The sequence below is a fragment of the Polistes dominula genome, unplaced genomic scaffold (assembly GCF_049000335.1).
Source record: "Polistes dominula isolate Pdom_NZ unplaced genomic scaffold, Pdom_raw_medaka contig_21, whole genome shotgun sequence".
Lineage (NCBI taxonomy): Eukaryota > Metazoa > Arthropoda > Insecta > Hymenoptera > Vespidae > Polistes > Polistes dominula.
This window is the reverse complement of record NW_028301061.1, coordinates 489,174-506,400: the sequence shown is the minus strand read 5'-3', so window position 1 is coordinate 506,400 and position 17,227 is coordinate 489,174. Positions and strand designations below refer to the sequence as shown.

Below are 17,227 nucleotides of genomic sequence, written 5' to 3'. Positions count from 1 at the left end.
CAATTTCAATATCATTCATTCATTTTGTTTTTTTTTTTTTTTACATCGAAATTCATTCTTATGCATTTAACATTTAATAAATAAATAAATAAATAAAATAAAATAAAATAAAATAAATGGAACAATGACCGAGTAATAGGAAAAAGAAGAAGTTCAGATAATAACGAAAGATGTTTGTCATTATTATTATTATTATTAATTATTAATTATTATTATTATTATTACTATTATTAATATATTTCTTTTTGACATTATTATTATTATTATTATTAATTTTAATTACTATTATAATTATAATTAAATATTAACATTAAGAGTATTTTTTTTTTTTTTTTAGTATAATTTCGAGAATCATGTTCGAATGTCATTTAAGTTCCTTTCCTTATATACGTTTAATAATTAAAAAATAAATGCAAATAAGAAAAAGAATTACACAGAGAGAAAGAGAGAGAGAGAGAGAGAGAGAGAGAGAGATAAAAAAATAATAAAATAAAATAAAATAAAATGAAAAGTAAAACAAGCCGTTCCGTGTTTAAACAGGGTAATAATACGAAGATTATGGCAGGAGTTATGAATGAATAAAATAAAATCATGCAAATCATGATTCATCACATTTTCCTTACTTTTATATATAATTTTCTCTTTTTTCTTATTTAAACATTTCTTTTTTTTTTTTTTTTTTTTTAATGAAATTTTTTCATAAATATTGCAACAACTATTTCTCTCGCGCAAGATCTTCGTCACGTAATAAAAGCTTTTCGAAAAGTAATTGCTTGTACTTGTATAAAGGTAGAAAGAAAGAAAGAAACAAACAAACAAACCAGAACAAATAAAAATAAAAATAAAAATAAAAATAAACACAACCACAAATATATTGCATAGATTTTGAAGATATAAGAAAATGATAAATGATGTATAGCGTATAATAATTATAGCGAGAATAATAATAAAATAAAAAATAATAATAATAAAAACAACAACAGCAACACACACAAGAGAAGATGATCGATTAAGCGTGTGTATTATTATTGTATGTACGTATGTGTGAGTGTACAATTGCGCTCTTGTAATATGTGTGAATGAGTGAAATGGCGTGACTGTTGTGTTGGTTGTGTTGTGTTCTTCTTCGATTTTACGAATCATTTTGTCGATAAAAGTCTGAAGATTGTAATAAGTATGTAAATTTTGAACAAAAAAAAAAAAAAGAACAAAAAAAAATTATCCGACGCTAAATTTTGTTTATTCGCATCATCCTCATCATCATCATCATCATAATTCGTATCGTAAATTTTTAAATAAAAAAAAAAAATAATAATAATAATGAAAACTGGAAAGCCTGTTGATGAATCGTCTTCGATGATATTTCATTTCTATTTGCAAATATTTCTTTGTAAAATAAAAAAAGAATTAAACGATAAGGAGGGGGAGGGGGTGGGGGGTTTCATTTATAAACAAAAATTGCATACAAATCAAAAATGTAACTTTCTAAATTTAAATTCATTCGATTTGTTTCAAATTTGTTGCCTAATTTATTCTTGTCGTTTGATTCTATTGCTTTTTAATTATTCATTAGTTTTTATTTTCTAAAATATGAATTATTATTTGATATAATTTATACTACAACGATTCGACAAGAGAATACTAAAAAAAACTGTGTATTGAATTGTTCGGAAAGTAATTTTGTTTCTTTTGTTTCTTTTGTTTCTTTTTTTTTTTTTTTTTGTAAAAATGAAAGACAATTTTTAGCTTCGAGATTAAACCTAGAAGCGTAGAAACGCGAGCCTAGGCAAAAGCTTAGAAACGAGAGAAACCTAAAACCTTATTCAAGTTGGTATAAATAGTTGAATTTGATAAATTTAATCTCTCACCGAATCTTACGTGTTGTTATTTGCCAGTTTGTGTTAGGTAAAAATGAAATTACTTTTTGAACAAACCAATAATAATAAATAATGAAGAAAAGAAAAAAAAAGAGATGCATGAAACTTCGTAATCGTAACGAGGATAAGAAAAAGATGGTTTATCATTGTTCAACACTGCCAAAAAAAAAAAAAAAGAAAAAGAATAAAGAATAAATAAATAAAATATATATAAAATAAAATCGTGAATGAGAGAGAGAGAGAGAGAGAGATCGTCGAAAGCACCGCTGGTGTTCATTCAATAAAAGTCCACTTTACTTAGTAGATTTAAACAAACAAAAACATAAAAAATACAAAAATAAAACACCTCATCATCCTATAACCAACACTAGAGTAAGAGGAATAAAATGGACACATTTTTTAAACCACGCATGGTCACACAACTACTATGTGTGCTACCTTGAGATTTAAATAATAATAATAATTATTATTATTATTATTATATATACTTATACCGCCATCTGTTAAAATCCTATCTTTGAAGTTGGATGAAACTGCACAGAGTGTGCAAAATTTTATTCAAATCGGTTCACTAGTTTAGGAGTCCATTGCGAACAAACAACGTGACATGTAATTTATATATATATATATATATATATATATATATATATATATATATATATATATATATTTATCGAACAGTGCTTTTGACTTTTTTCGATACATTCATGTACAAAAACACACACGAAATGAACGATGATCGTTTGTAGCCCGAAAAAAAGAGAGAGAGAGAGAGAGAATGAATGAGTGAAAATGTATGAATGTATCCTATGTGTGAAAGTACATATGTCTGTCTGCCTGTATGTGAGAGAGAAAATGATAACATAAAACAAATGAATAAATAAAATAATTAATTGTAAGAGAGTAATAATAATTTCACGATTACGTATCGTACAATATTCTATTGTTTTCTTAGTTCAATTTCTTACCATTTTTTCACCACTTTCTCACCTGAATTTTCCTTTGATTGATGTGTGAGGTAAGATCACACAAAAAAAAGTTTTTATATTAGAAGAGAGACCAGACCCATTGGTGGTTTTTATGGAACATGATTGATTATTATTATTTGTCATTGTCAAAAAAAAAAAAAAAAAAAATAATTGCACAATTATAATTAAAGTATAATACAAAAGAGACACTAATCTTTTGTTCATTCATATCTCTTAATTAATTAATTACTTAATAATAATAATAATAAAAATAATTACGATTATCGAAGATGGCGAGACTATAGTAAAGATTAAATATATATATATATAATTATTTGTTAAAAATAAATGGTCAGTCCTTTTTTTGAGCAACGCAACTATTTTAATCCATACGATCTTGTCAATACCCAAATAATGTTTAAACTTTACACAAGTTGTCAAGAGGAATCCATTAAAAACCAACTGAGTATGTGGTTTGTATAATACCATGGATCTTTGCAAACTGTGTAACAACAGTTGAAACAAACAAACAAAAAAACAAGTGGATTTTTATCAAGGCCATATAGTTTCGCATTTGTATAGTAATAAAAAAAAAAAAAAAAGTTACGATCAATTTAATTGCTATAAAATTTCTTATTATTTTGCAATATGCATATTAATCATCACGTTTTAACATGCACATATATAAAAACGTAAATGAAAAACGTTACGTTATTTATATATTATTCATAATTAACGAAGCCTTTTTATTGGCAAATGTACGTAAGAATGTATACATATACATAATAATAATAATAATAATAATAATAATAATAATAATAATAATAATAATCATTAGTTAAATGACAATGCTTATTATTCAATTTTATACAAGGACGAAATGTGTATTACGTTTCTCTCTCTCTCTCTCTCTCTCTCTCTCTCTCTCTCTCTCTCTCTCTTTCTTTCACTCTCACACTCTTTTCCATTTAATTAATTAATTAATTAATTATTATTATTAATATTCATTCAGTTCATTCGCACGATAATTATATAAATTCGTTCATTTTCATTGAACTTACCTACCCTCTCACATCATTCGCCATTCTGCGTAATTCACCAACACGATGGTTATATATATATATACATGTATATATTTATACATATATATATGTATATATGTATATATTCATAAAGTTTATCGATTATTTTCTTTCTCAATGAATAAAATTCTTGAAAACTGGAACGCGGCGGGGGGGGAGGGGGGATTACAGTTTCTTACCTATGCAACTATGCAATTTTGTGAATCATCGATCGAACGATCGATCAATTTCTGTTTCTTCTGAATTTTATTTTTAAAAATGAAAAATACTAAATCATAGATTAGAAATGAATAAACGACGTTGAGAGAAGAGCATACACGTTTTATTACAATAATTCATTCGCTGCTTTTTTTTTCTTTCTTCTTTTTTTTTTTTTGTTAATCCTTTCAATCATTCTCGTGCCTGCTGCTTATTCCAGTGTGTGAATGTAGATGTGTTTTATGTGTGCATAGAAAGCTGCAACATCGTCATTATCATTGATCATCATCATTGATCATCATCATCATCATCATCATAATCATAATCATTTTTATTTATAATCATCGTCATCACCCTTCTTCTTCATCTTCTTCATCTTCATCGATCAAATATCATTATCATAATCATAATCATAATCATAATCAACTCTCATTAAAAATTTCGATAAAGTATACACAATACTATTATAATTATACATACACATACGTTTTGGCAGGAATGTCATAATCTATAGTCTCGTTATCTAAAAAATTGTTCGATTTCCATTTGAAAACACACACGCGAGAGAGGAGTTTGTTTGTATGTTTGTTTTTGTTTTTGCATTAACGCGCATATACGTTAAAAATATCATCCTAACGGGTGTGCACGTTATAAAGAATTATCACTTGAATACTTTTAATTAATATTTGTGGGTGTGTGTAATTGTGTGTAAGTGTGTGTGTGTGCCTTCTGTTAAAAATCTCGAGCGTTAATTCTTTCTAAAACTCTGAACACCTCCCCTGCAACATCCCCCATAACACACCACCACCCTCTCGTGTCATCCATTCATATTCCTACACGTTCGTCTCACGTTACGTTTCGAATTTCATTAGAATCCTTTCACGATGCAAAACCCATCATCAACTACTACTACTACCTCCTACTCCTGGTTGCTTGGTTGACCTTGAAAAAACAAGCGACAAAGTGTGTGTGTGTGTGTGTGTGTGTACCTAAGGAACATTCAATATTATTTTATATCTCACACGCACAAACTTGAGAATTCATTAATTTATTTAATATTCACGTCGCACAACCAGCACGCAGCGCGACTTTTATTTTATTTTATTTTATTATTTTATTAATTAATTATTAATCCATCTTTTTTGTTTTTTTTATTTTTTTTTTTAAATGTAATTATTTAATTATGTGTAACTGTGTGTTTATGTATCTCTGTGTTCTCTGTATAATATTGTTATTTTAATTCTTCTTCTATGTATTATTTATATTTATATATATATATATATATATATATGCAATTTTTTTTTTTCAATTATTTTATTGTGCAGAGAGAGGCGTAGAAACGATCGCAAAAGGGTCTCTTATGTCTGTATGTGTGTGTGTGTGTATATTTTTTTTGTTATTGCATATTTAGACTTTTAATAGAATAAAATCAATTTGAATCAGCGTGCTATAGAAATTTGTTCAAATAAATTATCCATAAGGACTTGTTTTTTTTTTGGTCTACCCTGTATATATACATATATGTATATATATATATATAATTTAGGATGTATGTATATATGTATACACATTATATTAATATCACTTTTAATAATTGATAACAAAAAAAAAAGTACAAAATAGGACTTTGAATTAACGAATATAATTATAATTATTCTATTTGCAAGAAAATAATTATAATAATATTGTGATAATCATATATATATATATATAAATTTATCTCTATATATATATATATATTATATATTGTATATAAAGACAAGATATATAATTGTTAATAAATATATTGTATGCGGTTAAAACGAACAGTGGCATTGAATGCAATAGAGTGCATGTGCAATTGTGGTTAAGGGATGTATGTATGTCAGGGTTGTATCAGGATTTAATGTCAGGATTTTGCATTTAACATTAATTATTACTATTTGTTTAACCGCATACCAAATATGCATACATACATACATACATACATACATACATACATACATACATATATGCTTGTATACATATATAGATATATTCATATTATGCATAATATATATACATATATATATATATATATATATAATATGGTTTATATATGGATATATATTATGAGATACTAATTCCCATCAAATTATCTAAAGTCCATTGGTTATTATTACATGAATAAAAATGGCTGACCTGTTTAAAAAAAAAAAAAATAAAATAAAATACAAAAAAACCATAAAATGTGATAAAACACCACATAGCCCTAATTCACCGATTATTTCTTCAAAATCGATCGTTTCTCTCTACGATTATTATAATTATTATTATTATTATTATTATTATTATTATTATTAATGTTTATTTACAAAATTCTAAACGTTGGAATTTAAATAAATGAATTTTGGAATTTTCTTTTCAGAGATAGATTTTTTTTTCTCGAAGCACCAATTTGTGCAAATGAAAATCCACCCTTAAACGATTTGAAAAATGATATAATTATAAATTAATAATTTACCTCATCATTTTGTCGATTTATTTCTTCCCATTTTTGTTTTCTTCATCGTTTATTTATTTATTTAAATATTTCTTTTCTTTTCTTCTCCATGTTTTTTTTTTTCTTTTTTGTTATTTGTAGGAGCACATACTCTCGCGGGGTCTAGGATTAAAATAAAAAAACAATTTGATGAACTATTTTACAGAAGTCTTTTTAGATTAGTGTAAGACTTCATACTTATGCGTTTTTATATCAGTGTGTGTCTGTGTGTGTGTGTGTTTTTATAACGTGTATTTATAGTTAATTTTTATGTATATAACTTACACACGAACGAACGCTTAATTTCTATAATAATAATAATAATAATAATTATAATATTAATATCAATCATAATAAGAATAATAATAATAAATTAATAAATAGTTAACAAATAATTTCTAATCGTGTTAAACAATTTGAGCTTTCCTCTTTTCTTTATTTTTTTTTTTTTTTTTTTTTTTTTTAATTAGGCTTTCATACACGTCGTTCGAGAAAAAGAAAAAAGAAGACAGAGAAATGTTTATTAAAAAATAATTTAAATAATAATAATAATAATAATCAATTTAATTTATTTAATAATTGATAGATGTGTAGCCTTCGTAAAAGATAAAATTTTATCCCGAGCGTTACCGTTCGCGACGAATTTTTTTCTATAATCCTTTATTTATAGTTGAATAATTTTTTTGCATTTTTTTTATTTTTCATTCCTGTCCCTAGAAATTTCTAATAAGATTTAAAACAAACCAAAAAAAAGAAAAAAAAAAACACGCCTCCGAGAGAAATATATAATTATTATTATCTTATCCAAACACACTCTCCTCCATTTTTCTTTCTATTTTTATGTATAATATATAATAATCGGTAGAAACATGGAAAAACAAACCGACGATTATCTAAAAATTCATTCACACCACCAATCAATCATTCATCAGCTCGTTTACAATTTATTTATTTATTTATTTATTTATTTAATTTTTTTTGGTTTTAATTACTTTTCTTTTTTCTTTTTTTATCTCTTATGCATGAAGTTTCATCCCCCTATTCTCTATAGCTTTCTCAACAAATCATCATTCATTCCGATCATTTTTCTATTATGCGTCTAAAAAGTTAGTTGTGTCGGAAGAGCGTGTAGTAGAATGATTAACGTTTGACTTCTCGTTAGGCCAGTGCTCTCTATCTCTCCCTCTCTCTCCTCTCTCCCTCTCTCTCTCTCTCTCTTTCTAAAAACAGCGTAAAAGTTAGCAAGACTGGCTTCGATTATTTATAACAAAAATCCATTCATCATTCCGCACACAGTGTGCCAAAATTTCCACTACAAATAGTATTGACTTTTATCAATTGAAAAAGAGAACCACTATTTTGGTTTATTCTTTTAGAGGATTATTAATTCATTGACTATGTAGCCGTCCAGTTGAAGCCTTCATTTGATTACCAGTGACTTTTGGAATGGCTCCAATAATTTTAACACGATTTTGTTGGGTTTGCTGTTGCTGCGGTTGTTGTTGTTGTTGTTGTTGTTGTTTGTTATCGGAGAATTGCGGAGGCGGAGCAAAGACCAGCTCGTCCGCGTTGGCAACGTTAGTAGGGGTACCAGTAGTAGTTGTATTAGTAGCAGTTGGTCCAGCGTTAAATTCGGGTGGTGGTGGTACAAACAAATCATTGTTTTGATCTTCCGCATCTGCCTCGATTGGTGGTGGTAATTGTGCAAGACTAACTGCATGCCTGGTTAACATTCCACTTCCACCATAACTGCTACGTTTCGAATTGCATTCTTTTTCATTGTTACCAATCGACAATAAAGTATTGTTATGTTGATTATTCTCATTGGCATGATTCCTAGCAGTCGTGGTATCGTCAAATCCCATTGGTGGACCTACCGGAACATCCTGATCGGAACTGACCCCGCTCGAACTGTTGTCACCATCTTCCGCTAATGATTGTTGCGTTTGTTGCAATAGGAAATCATTCGGATGACTTTTCGATGATTTCAATTGCGTCCTTACTTTTTGAATTTCTTCAACGCTGAACGAATGTGGCAACGAACTGCTACCCGATGAACTAGAACCTGAAGCGTTAGAATTCCCTGATGTTTCCCGCGTCGATTCCAATTTATCCCGAGCTGCGGCTTTCTCTAATTCCTTAGCAATCTCCGATTCAACTTCCTCGTCGGTTTCTTCTTCACCTTCGTCGTCATTTTCTGATTCTGATAGACTGTAATCTGGTTCTGGTATTGGTGGGGCCGAAGATGGAACGACTGCTCCACCACCGCCACCATTATTATTATTAATATTATTATTATTACCATTACCGTTACCATTGGTATTACTTAGCGATGATAAATTTGTCACGGAGGAACTCGTACCGATCACTTTCTTCTTCCTTTCTCTAATACCTGCTGTACTATGACTCCTGTTAGTCTTCAATGGTTGTGCGTATTGATTGTTGTTAGTATTAGAAAGATTAGTTGCAGTGCCATTGCCAGTGTTATTTCCTGTCACGTTTCCTGTACTCTGTTGACCAGTCGATGGTTTGAACGTCGTATTGTTGGGTGCCCGAAGACTATGAGATTTTCTTACGTGGGATCTGGTCGAATGTGCTGGTAAACTTCTTGATCGATAACCTACTGTTTTCATATCTTCGGGCGAGGCATACAATTTAGCGCTGTTTGACGGCCGGAAGCTTGACATTACACCATAACCACCTTCCGCTGTGGCTGCTGCTAATTCTACGCACAAGAAATGAAACAAATGATAAGCGTATCGTTTGATTCAACTAAGTGTCCTTTTATTATACCTTTGACTTGTTGAATGTGTGCCATATTGTCATAAACAGAAGCAGGAGTAACAACGTCAGGAACGTTAGCACCAACGTTCACTTTAACAACTTGACCAACCGGTGGAGGTGGTGGAGGATGATTAGGTGGTGGTAATCCATTCCTACCGTTAACTGCATTAACATCCTCTTGACTTCTATGACCTTTTGGAACTAACATCGATGACTGTGCTTGAATATTCAAGTCCGGTGTGCTGTGAAAGTCTCTGTGTAGATCGGAACCACCACCCAGACCACCGAAGAAACGTACTCTCGAGTTCGACTGCAAATGCAAACATTTATTTTCATCAATATTCCAAATAATTTCATTTTCATTTGTAGCATATCAGCTGTTCCTCCGTTTCAATGAGGTTTGTGTGTCCCCTTTCACAATAATTATAGGAAATGGAAGGGTTCAAAAAGCTTGAGTAAAAAAAGCGTTTGTTTGTTCGATAATTCGTTTTGAATTTTCAAGACTAGTTTTTTAGTCACCTGGGATCATGCAAGCCATGGACACGCTAGAAACACAAAGTATTTTTCGATCAGTAATAATTAGTAGTCCCTTGTAGTCCTCGACCATTTGTTCTTGTAAATCGACTATAACATAACATGCGAGAATAGAGCTGACAATGAGTATTCAATTATTAATAACATGCGGGAAAAATATTAATCCTTTCAAGACACCAATGATTAGATAGGAAATATATCCAAGTTCTTACTTTTCCTTTTCGTTTCATTTCAGCTACGCTTGCATAGACCCTGCCAGTTTTAGCAGGCGAGGAAGGATGAGATTTGGTAGACTGACCAGTTTGAAAGTGCGAGCTCATCATCGACGAACTGTACTGGCCACTTGTACTACCTTGTTGCCGTTGGAATAATTCCTGAAATAAAGGAAGGGGTAGAGAAGCTAAAGCATTTCGTGCCCAATGCCATTCACGGGAAAAATAGAGATAGAAAGAGAGAGAGAGAGAGAGAGAGAGAGAGAGGTCTCAAGCGCTAAGATCATCATTATTCATCATAATTACCTCGAGTTCAGCAGCTGTTATTCTACTAGAAGTTGGCCTTGATCTAATACTAGCTGTTCTAGGTTGAACAGGTGTGTTTTGACCAGTGTTTGGCCCAGTCGAAGGTTGCTGAGGTAAATGAATGGATTCGGCACTGCTCGATTTGGCTCCGGTCGATGTAATTTCATCCCTGTCGTCGCGTTCCCCACCGCCTTCTACTTAAAAGCAGTACAAAAACACTTGGATATTCTCGCGTCTTAAAGTAAACACACGAATAAATATTGATTATCGATTTACCTAATCCTGCGACCATCGATCGGGCTCTAGCACGTCCAACGCTCAAGGTAGTTTTCGGATCTCTCCGTGGTGGCATTGGTGCAGGTGATCTTCCAAGTGTTCCACCGATTGGCACATTGTTGTTACCCTTACGTGGCAATGTTGCATACTGTCTTTGAATAGGTTGACTAGTCGGCAATGCTGCTGCCGATTGTGAATTTGGTAGGCTGATCACAGGCGAGACTACTGTCATTCGTACTAACTCGCCTGATTTTCTGATCAAATCTACCACGTGTTCGTGCGAAGCTGTTGTCACGTCCTCCCCATTGATCTAAACATTTATCAGTTTCATTTTGATCGGTAATACGAGATCGTAGATTTCAAAATGGAAACTCACTTGGATTAGAAAATCTCCTTTTCGGAGACCAGCTAGATCAGCCACGCCACCTTGATCAACATCGTCGAGATATTGAAGTGCTGGGTATCTCGCTGATGGTGTTAGTTCCATTAATGGTGACGTTGCTTTAGCACCACGTAAAACAAAACCAAAACCTTTCCTAGATCGATGTAGGACTACTGTACGCGGCTCCGATGTTACTCTACGATTAGTATCGAGAATAATATAGCAAATACTTGCTATAGATAGAAAATATGTATTAAAAAATGAACTCTTACGGTTTCTTCAGTCTTGGTGCAGTGGCAAAATATTTGTGTTGAGACTCTCTACGACCGAGTACTCTGTTTCTTCCATCTCTGCTAGGTTGCGAACCCAATGGTATATTAGTATGACGTAGCCTAACTTCTTGTACGCAATGTGCTGGAAATAATCCTGTACCTTGACCACGTAATACTCCTTCGAGTAAACCACAATCTGTAGCACCAGTAACTGTTGAAAATAAATACAAAATCAAGATTACAAATTGTCAAGAGAATTCTATTAAAATAGATGGGGGATGATTTGTACCTTCAAGAATATCTCCTTGATTGATCGTCAGATGTCCAGGTATCCCACTGTTATAACTTTCAACACAGACGACAGTAGTCCCAGGTATCGACAAAGAATTAGTAGTGTCTGATTGCGAGGTACCAACTCCTGAGCTATCACTGATCACGTCGGACGCTGTATCTCCAAGACTTTTGTCTAAAAACAACAACAGTTTCATAGAACAAAACATTGTCTAAGTTTAATTCAAAACTAAGCATTTACTCGAACAATTCTCGATCCCTAAATATCAAAGATATTTCATGCGAAATATCCTTAATAATAATAATAATAATAATAATAATAAAAATTGAACAAAAAAAAAAAAGATAATGAATGGCTATGAGGAACAAGGAACTATCCGTTAAGTACTCGTGGACGTTAATTATATCTCCACACTGCGGATTAAAACACATTCATGCAGAAATTCGATGAAAACAGAAATCATTGAGATTGCCTGTGTGTTTTTTTTTAAACATTTAATCTTTTTCTTTTAAATTTTCTAATATTTTATTTATTTATTTCATTTATTTATTTATTTATTTATTTATTCTTTTGGTGGTGATGGTTTTAGTTTCGTCAAGATCATCATTGATCGTATAATTCCTTACATGAAAACATTTGTCCATAGAGACATCCATCTTGACAATACGACGACTTCCTCGCAGAGTACAAAAAGAGAGAAAGGGTGGGGAAGAAGAGATAGAGACAGATATAGAGTGTAGTGAAGATTAAAATGGGACCATAATAAAAAAAAAAATATATATATATAAAAAAAAAAAAGAAAAAATGAAAGATAGATAGCAAGAGAGGTAGAAAGGATGATGACTTATACCTGTAACAATGCTAGCAGAATCTTCACCGGACGGTTGATTGCTGCCTTCCGATAGGCTCGAGCTAGCCGAGCTGAAAGGTGCAAGACTTCTGCTACTGGGGGATGGCGACGGTGGCATCTCCATTGTCCTATGAATGTCCAGACGATGTTGCAACTCGAGTCGATGTTCCTGCAGCCTGGTCAGGCCCTCCATTCTTATGTTCTGATAGTTCTCCATCGGCAATCTTGAAACGTATTGCAATATCGTAGCAGGAGGATGACACTAATGTTTTTGTTTTTGGTTTTGTATTTTGTTTTTTTTTTTTTAGCAGAGACATTTGAGCGAGATCAGCGATAAATTGTCTTTGCGAATGGATATTAATTATTACAAGGTTTATAAGAGATAGAGATAGAGATAGAGATAGAAAAGAGTGAGAGAGAGAGAGATTTTATGGGATTCATCTTTTTTTTTTCTATGGTTAGCAGTATATATATATATATTGTAGAAAAAGATTAAAAGGAATATGAGTGTGAAATAAACTGTTGTCTTGTTGCCTTGAACAATAGCAAGGGAACTGGAATATTTCGTAGCAAAGACAGTTTATGCTTACCTCGCATTTGGATCCCTCAGTGAATTTGGACTCTGGTATTCGGAGTTATGCCGGTTCTGTTGTTCTGTTCTGATCGTAGCAACGTGGTGATGATGATGATGATGGTGATGATGATGATTACGATGATGTTGTTGCAAGAGTTGCGACGATTGCGATTGCGATTGCATTTGTTGTTGTTGCTCGGACGGTATTCTCTGTATATCATTTCTGGTAGCTTCGATGGACGGTACTCGATTGCTAGGTGTTGTTACAGGTGCAACAACTAGGATTGGCGTTGTTGACGTGGATTCCGTGGACGGAGGATGATTTACTCTGTTCAATGTAGCAGCATCGCGTTGCTGTTGTTGTTGCTGCTGCTGCTGCTGTTGTTGTTGATTTTGTTGCTGTTGTTTTTGTTGTTCAGCAGTCGTCGAAGATGATGAAGATGATGATGATGATGATGAAGAAGAGGAAGAGGAAGAGGAAGATGGTACTCTGACAAATGTACCACTCGCATATTGTTCAACGGACGGTATACCACCCTTAACGTATTGCTGATCGGTAGATGATACTCTGCTTAGACTAGCCGTCGTTGTAGTCACATATTGGTCAGCTGACGGGACTCTTGTCAGATTGTTACCAGTACTAGAGTATTGTTCCACCGAGATGGTTCGTGTTAGACTACCAGTATTAGATCCACTGGCTGCATGTTGTTCCGTAGATGGTATCCTTGTCAGGGTCCCCAGATTGCTCGCTGAACAGCTCGTCGACATCATCGACGTTCCTCCACCGAATGCCATTGATCGTCGTTTTGGGTTGTACCGTGGTGGCCCTTTAAATGGTACTGGAAAATCGATTCGTTTGCAAGCTAAAGTATACAAATGGGTTACTTAATCCTTATAAGTAGTAGTAGTAGTAGTAGTAGTCACCCAATCTTATTATTATTATTATTATGATATTTGAATTTCTTTAAATGTCCACGCAAAGTTTATCCAACTTTTTACAGGACTGTTGGGGTTGTTTACTTTTTTTGATAAAACGTGCGAAGCTCAATGCTGCGTGCTGGCCAAGGTGTTTTATTTGATTTAATTTGATTTATATATTCTTAGAATCCTTCTTTCATTTCTCTCGAAATTCTTCAGTAAGTAGGTTTGTTAAAGAGGAAGTTCGCTCGTCGTTAGTAGTAGTAGTAGTAGTAGTAGAAGTAGTAGTAGAAGTAGTAGTAGTAGTAGTAGGGAGAGCACGTAAGCAGTGATAAAGCACACGCAGAAGGATCATCTTCCATTTTTAATTCTTATTTTTAAACATTGCATCAGTTTCGTGTGATACAATTTTTCTAAAGGTTTTTTTTCCCGATTAGTCGTCCATTTGCACCATTAATGGACTTATCAATCACACCGACGAATCATCAAATTTATTGGAAGCAAAGAAAAAAAACGAGAAGGGACGAGGACAAAAGATTTGATTTTTTGTTTTCATGATGATAATGATGATGATGATGATGATGAATGATAATGATGATTCGGGATATGAATTACACACAGATTTACAAAGTACTTCGAACTACTGAGACATTACCAAAATATCAACGTTTCAATGCTGCCAGATTATTTATAAAAATCTAGCAACATTGTTTATTATAATACGTGTTCCTGTATGTGTTGTCTGTACGTGTGTGTTATTTAAAAAATAATTTGGAAATCCATTTTTAACAATATTTCAAACAAATTGTTCAATTTCGTTTTTCACACGTTTGCAAGTTTATGAATGCGTATGTTTTGTTTGTGTGTATATATATATATGTACGTGTATGTGTTCAACTTATATAACAAAATTACACCACTCGACGATTTTACACGACCATCACCACCAAATATATACTATAGATATAAATTAATCCCACCATAACATTTTTCGATTGCTTTTAATTATCATCAGAATCAAATTTTATTTTATTTTCAATCATTATTTTACGAATCAAATATACAAATAAACAAATATATATATATACAATATATACAATACAAGTATATCCTAAATGCATATGCATATATATACTTTGATATATATATGTGTTTATTCGTATGCAAATATATATATTTTTTTCATTTATCTACGATACAAACGAAACAAAATATTTCCTACTCTTTTCTACTATTATTTGCATTTTATGGGGTAGGGGGGTGGGGTGGGGGGTGTTGAGCTAGGAGGAAGTCACGCGTATCCTTTATTCAAAGGGTGGGTTTAGAAAGCATTGCATTCAACATTCACATGCCAAGCTTATTCAAAAAGCATGCAGAGATGATATTTTATTTATTTATATTATCTCTTATATATCTTTTTTTTAAAATTAATAATTAATAAAATATATATACCATGTATAATATTATTAAAATTGTAATGTAATTAAATTAACAATCCTAACACGCTTTGGAAACAATCGATAAACGATAAATATAAAAAAATGTTGATTTTAAAAATAACAAATGAAAAAAAAATAAAATATAAAACGAATAAAACTTACCAACTTCTTCTAACTGATAATTCTTGATGACTTCAGCAAGTTCCATGTTACCAGCGATAACAGCAACCTGATAAGGAGTCTGATTCGCATAGTTGAGACTATCTTTCTGTGCACCTCTGAAGAGTAGCTGACGAATGCACGAGGAATCGGTGTTGTTAACGGCACATACATGAAGCGGTGTGTTACCAGATGCGTTACGTGCGTTCATGTCAGCACCATAGAAGAGTAAATGGTCGAGATGTTGTACAAGATTGTTCCGGCAAGCCTATGGTAAAGAAAAAACAAAAACAACAAAAATAAATTCATTTTCTAATTACATCAGAAATATATATTGTTGTTGTTGTTGTTGTTCAAAAGACAACAAGAGAATAAATAAATAAATAAATGTGATAAACCTGATGAACTTCTTGCCAGCCTTGAAGATCCTGTGCACCAATGGTAGCATGATCGTGCAATAAGGTTTCGCAAAGCATCGGATCAGTTTTAAATATGACACTGTAATACAATGGAGTTAGACCCTTCGTGTCCTTGTAATTAGGACTGGCACCAAGTTCCAATAACGTTTTAACAGCCTCTAAACTATTTCTTTCTACAGCTCGGTGCATTGCCGTTAAACCTTCTTTCGTTCGATAATCTAACAAGGCTCCACCATTGACCAATGCTATGATCACTTTCGATGGTTTTTTTAAACCCGTTGCCAGTGTCAATGGCGTCTCTGTAAAAAGAGATTTTTGGTCGTGTTTTTGTTTTTTGTTTTTTAAAAAGAATTATTTTTATTAATTATTATTATTATTATTAGTAGTAGTAATAGTATGTAGTATTTTGTTTGTTCTTTCTCTTCATCATTTGATTTGTGTTTTTAATTTTCTTATATTTTTGGTTTTAATTTGTATCGATGAAAATCTCTACCTCCTGTCTCCTGGCAATGAAAATTTGGATCCAGACCCTTGCTGCACATCTTTGCTATCTTCTCAACTTGACTATTAGCTACGTAATCTAACAACCTTCGTAGATTAGTTCGCGTGTGCATCGCCTTCAGTTGTTTCTCATCGAGGTGTAACATCTTGTAGACACGTCTTTTGTACTTAAGCTGAAAACATGATCAATCAAATCAATTATTACGAGTTGTTGTTTAAAAATCTATTAATGTTACGTTCATGTTCTAAGATTACAACCCCCTTGTTTGTATCTCATATTTGAAGTTTTATTCAAATCATTATCATCATTAAAGTTTAAGTATCGTGCATTTTATCTAAGTATTTATGGTTTTCTTTGAATAAAGAAAAAATGGGTGTCTTTGAACCCTACGCTGGGTTGCCCTGATTATCGACTAACTCCTCTTCTTCTTTACCTTTGATCACGAGCAGGTCACTGGATGAGAATAAAACGCTTGGACGAACCCGTTTTGACACTCTCTCTCTCTCTATCTGTGTGTGTTTGTGTGTGTGTGTGTTTGAAAGAACCAGGTCAAGAAATGAACACGAGTTACGAGCCTTCTTCTTCGTCATATTTAAAAAACTTTTCTTAAGGAAAGAAATAAGTGAAAGAAGAGTAAAGAAGAAAAAAGAAAAGGTTCTTCTCTTTAGCTAACCCTTTTTTTT

At 32.0% G+C, this 17,227-nt stretch overlaps 1 protein-coding gene across 10 annotated transcripts in view; it reads right to left on the bottom strand.

Moving 5' to 3' along the window:
• Positions 1-660: 660 nt before the first annotated feature.
• Prosap (SH3 and multiple ankyrin repeat domains prosap) overlaps positions 661-17,227 on the bottom strand; it is a 101,324-nt gene continuing 84,757 nt past the window's right edge. For 4 of the 10 annotated variants that reach the window (XM_015328603.2, XM_015328604.2, XM_089176229.1 and 1 more), the window contains 13 exons: positions 16,536-16,716; positions 16,022-16,341; positions 15,627-15,891; positions 13,124-13,946; positions 12,534-12,757; positions 11,681-11,857; positions 11,392-11,602; positions 11,114-11,315; positions 10,738-11,047; positions 10,462-10,658; positions 10,156-10,317; positions 9,419-9,719; positions 661-9,350 (listed from right to left, as the gene is read on the bottom strand). In XM_015328603.2, the coding sequence (XP_015184089.2) occupies positions 8,014-9,350; positions 9,419-9,719; positions 10,156-10,317; positions 10,462-10,658; positions 10,738-11,047; positions 11,114-11,315; positions 11,392-11,602; positions 11,681-11,857; positions 12,534-12,757; positions 13,124-13,946; positions 15,627-15,891; positions 16,022-16,341; positions 16,536-16,716 (4,710 nt within the window). In that variant the 3' untranslated portion in view covers positions 661-8,013. The remainder of the gene's footprint in view (positions 9,351-9,418; positions 9,720-10,155; positions 10,318-10,461; positions 10,659-10,737; positions 11,048-11,113; positions 11,316-11,391; positions 11,603-11,680; positions 11,858-12,533; positions 12,758-13,123; positions 13,947-15,626; positions 15,892-16,021; positions 16,342-16,535; positions 16,717-17,227) is intronic. The other 6 variants (XM_015328608.2, XM_015328610.2, XM_089176230.1 and 3 more) reach the window with 4 other exon arrangements.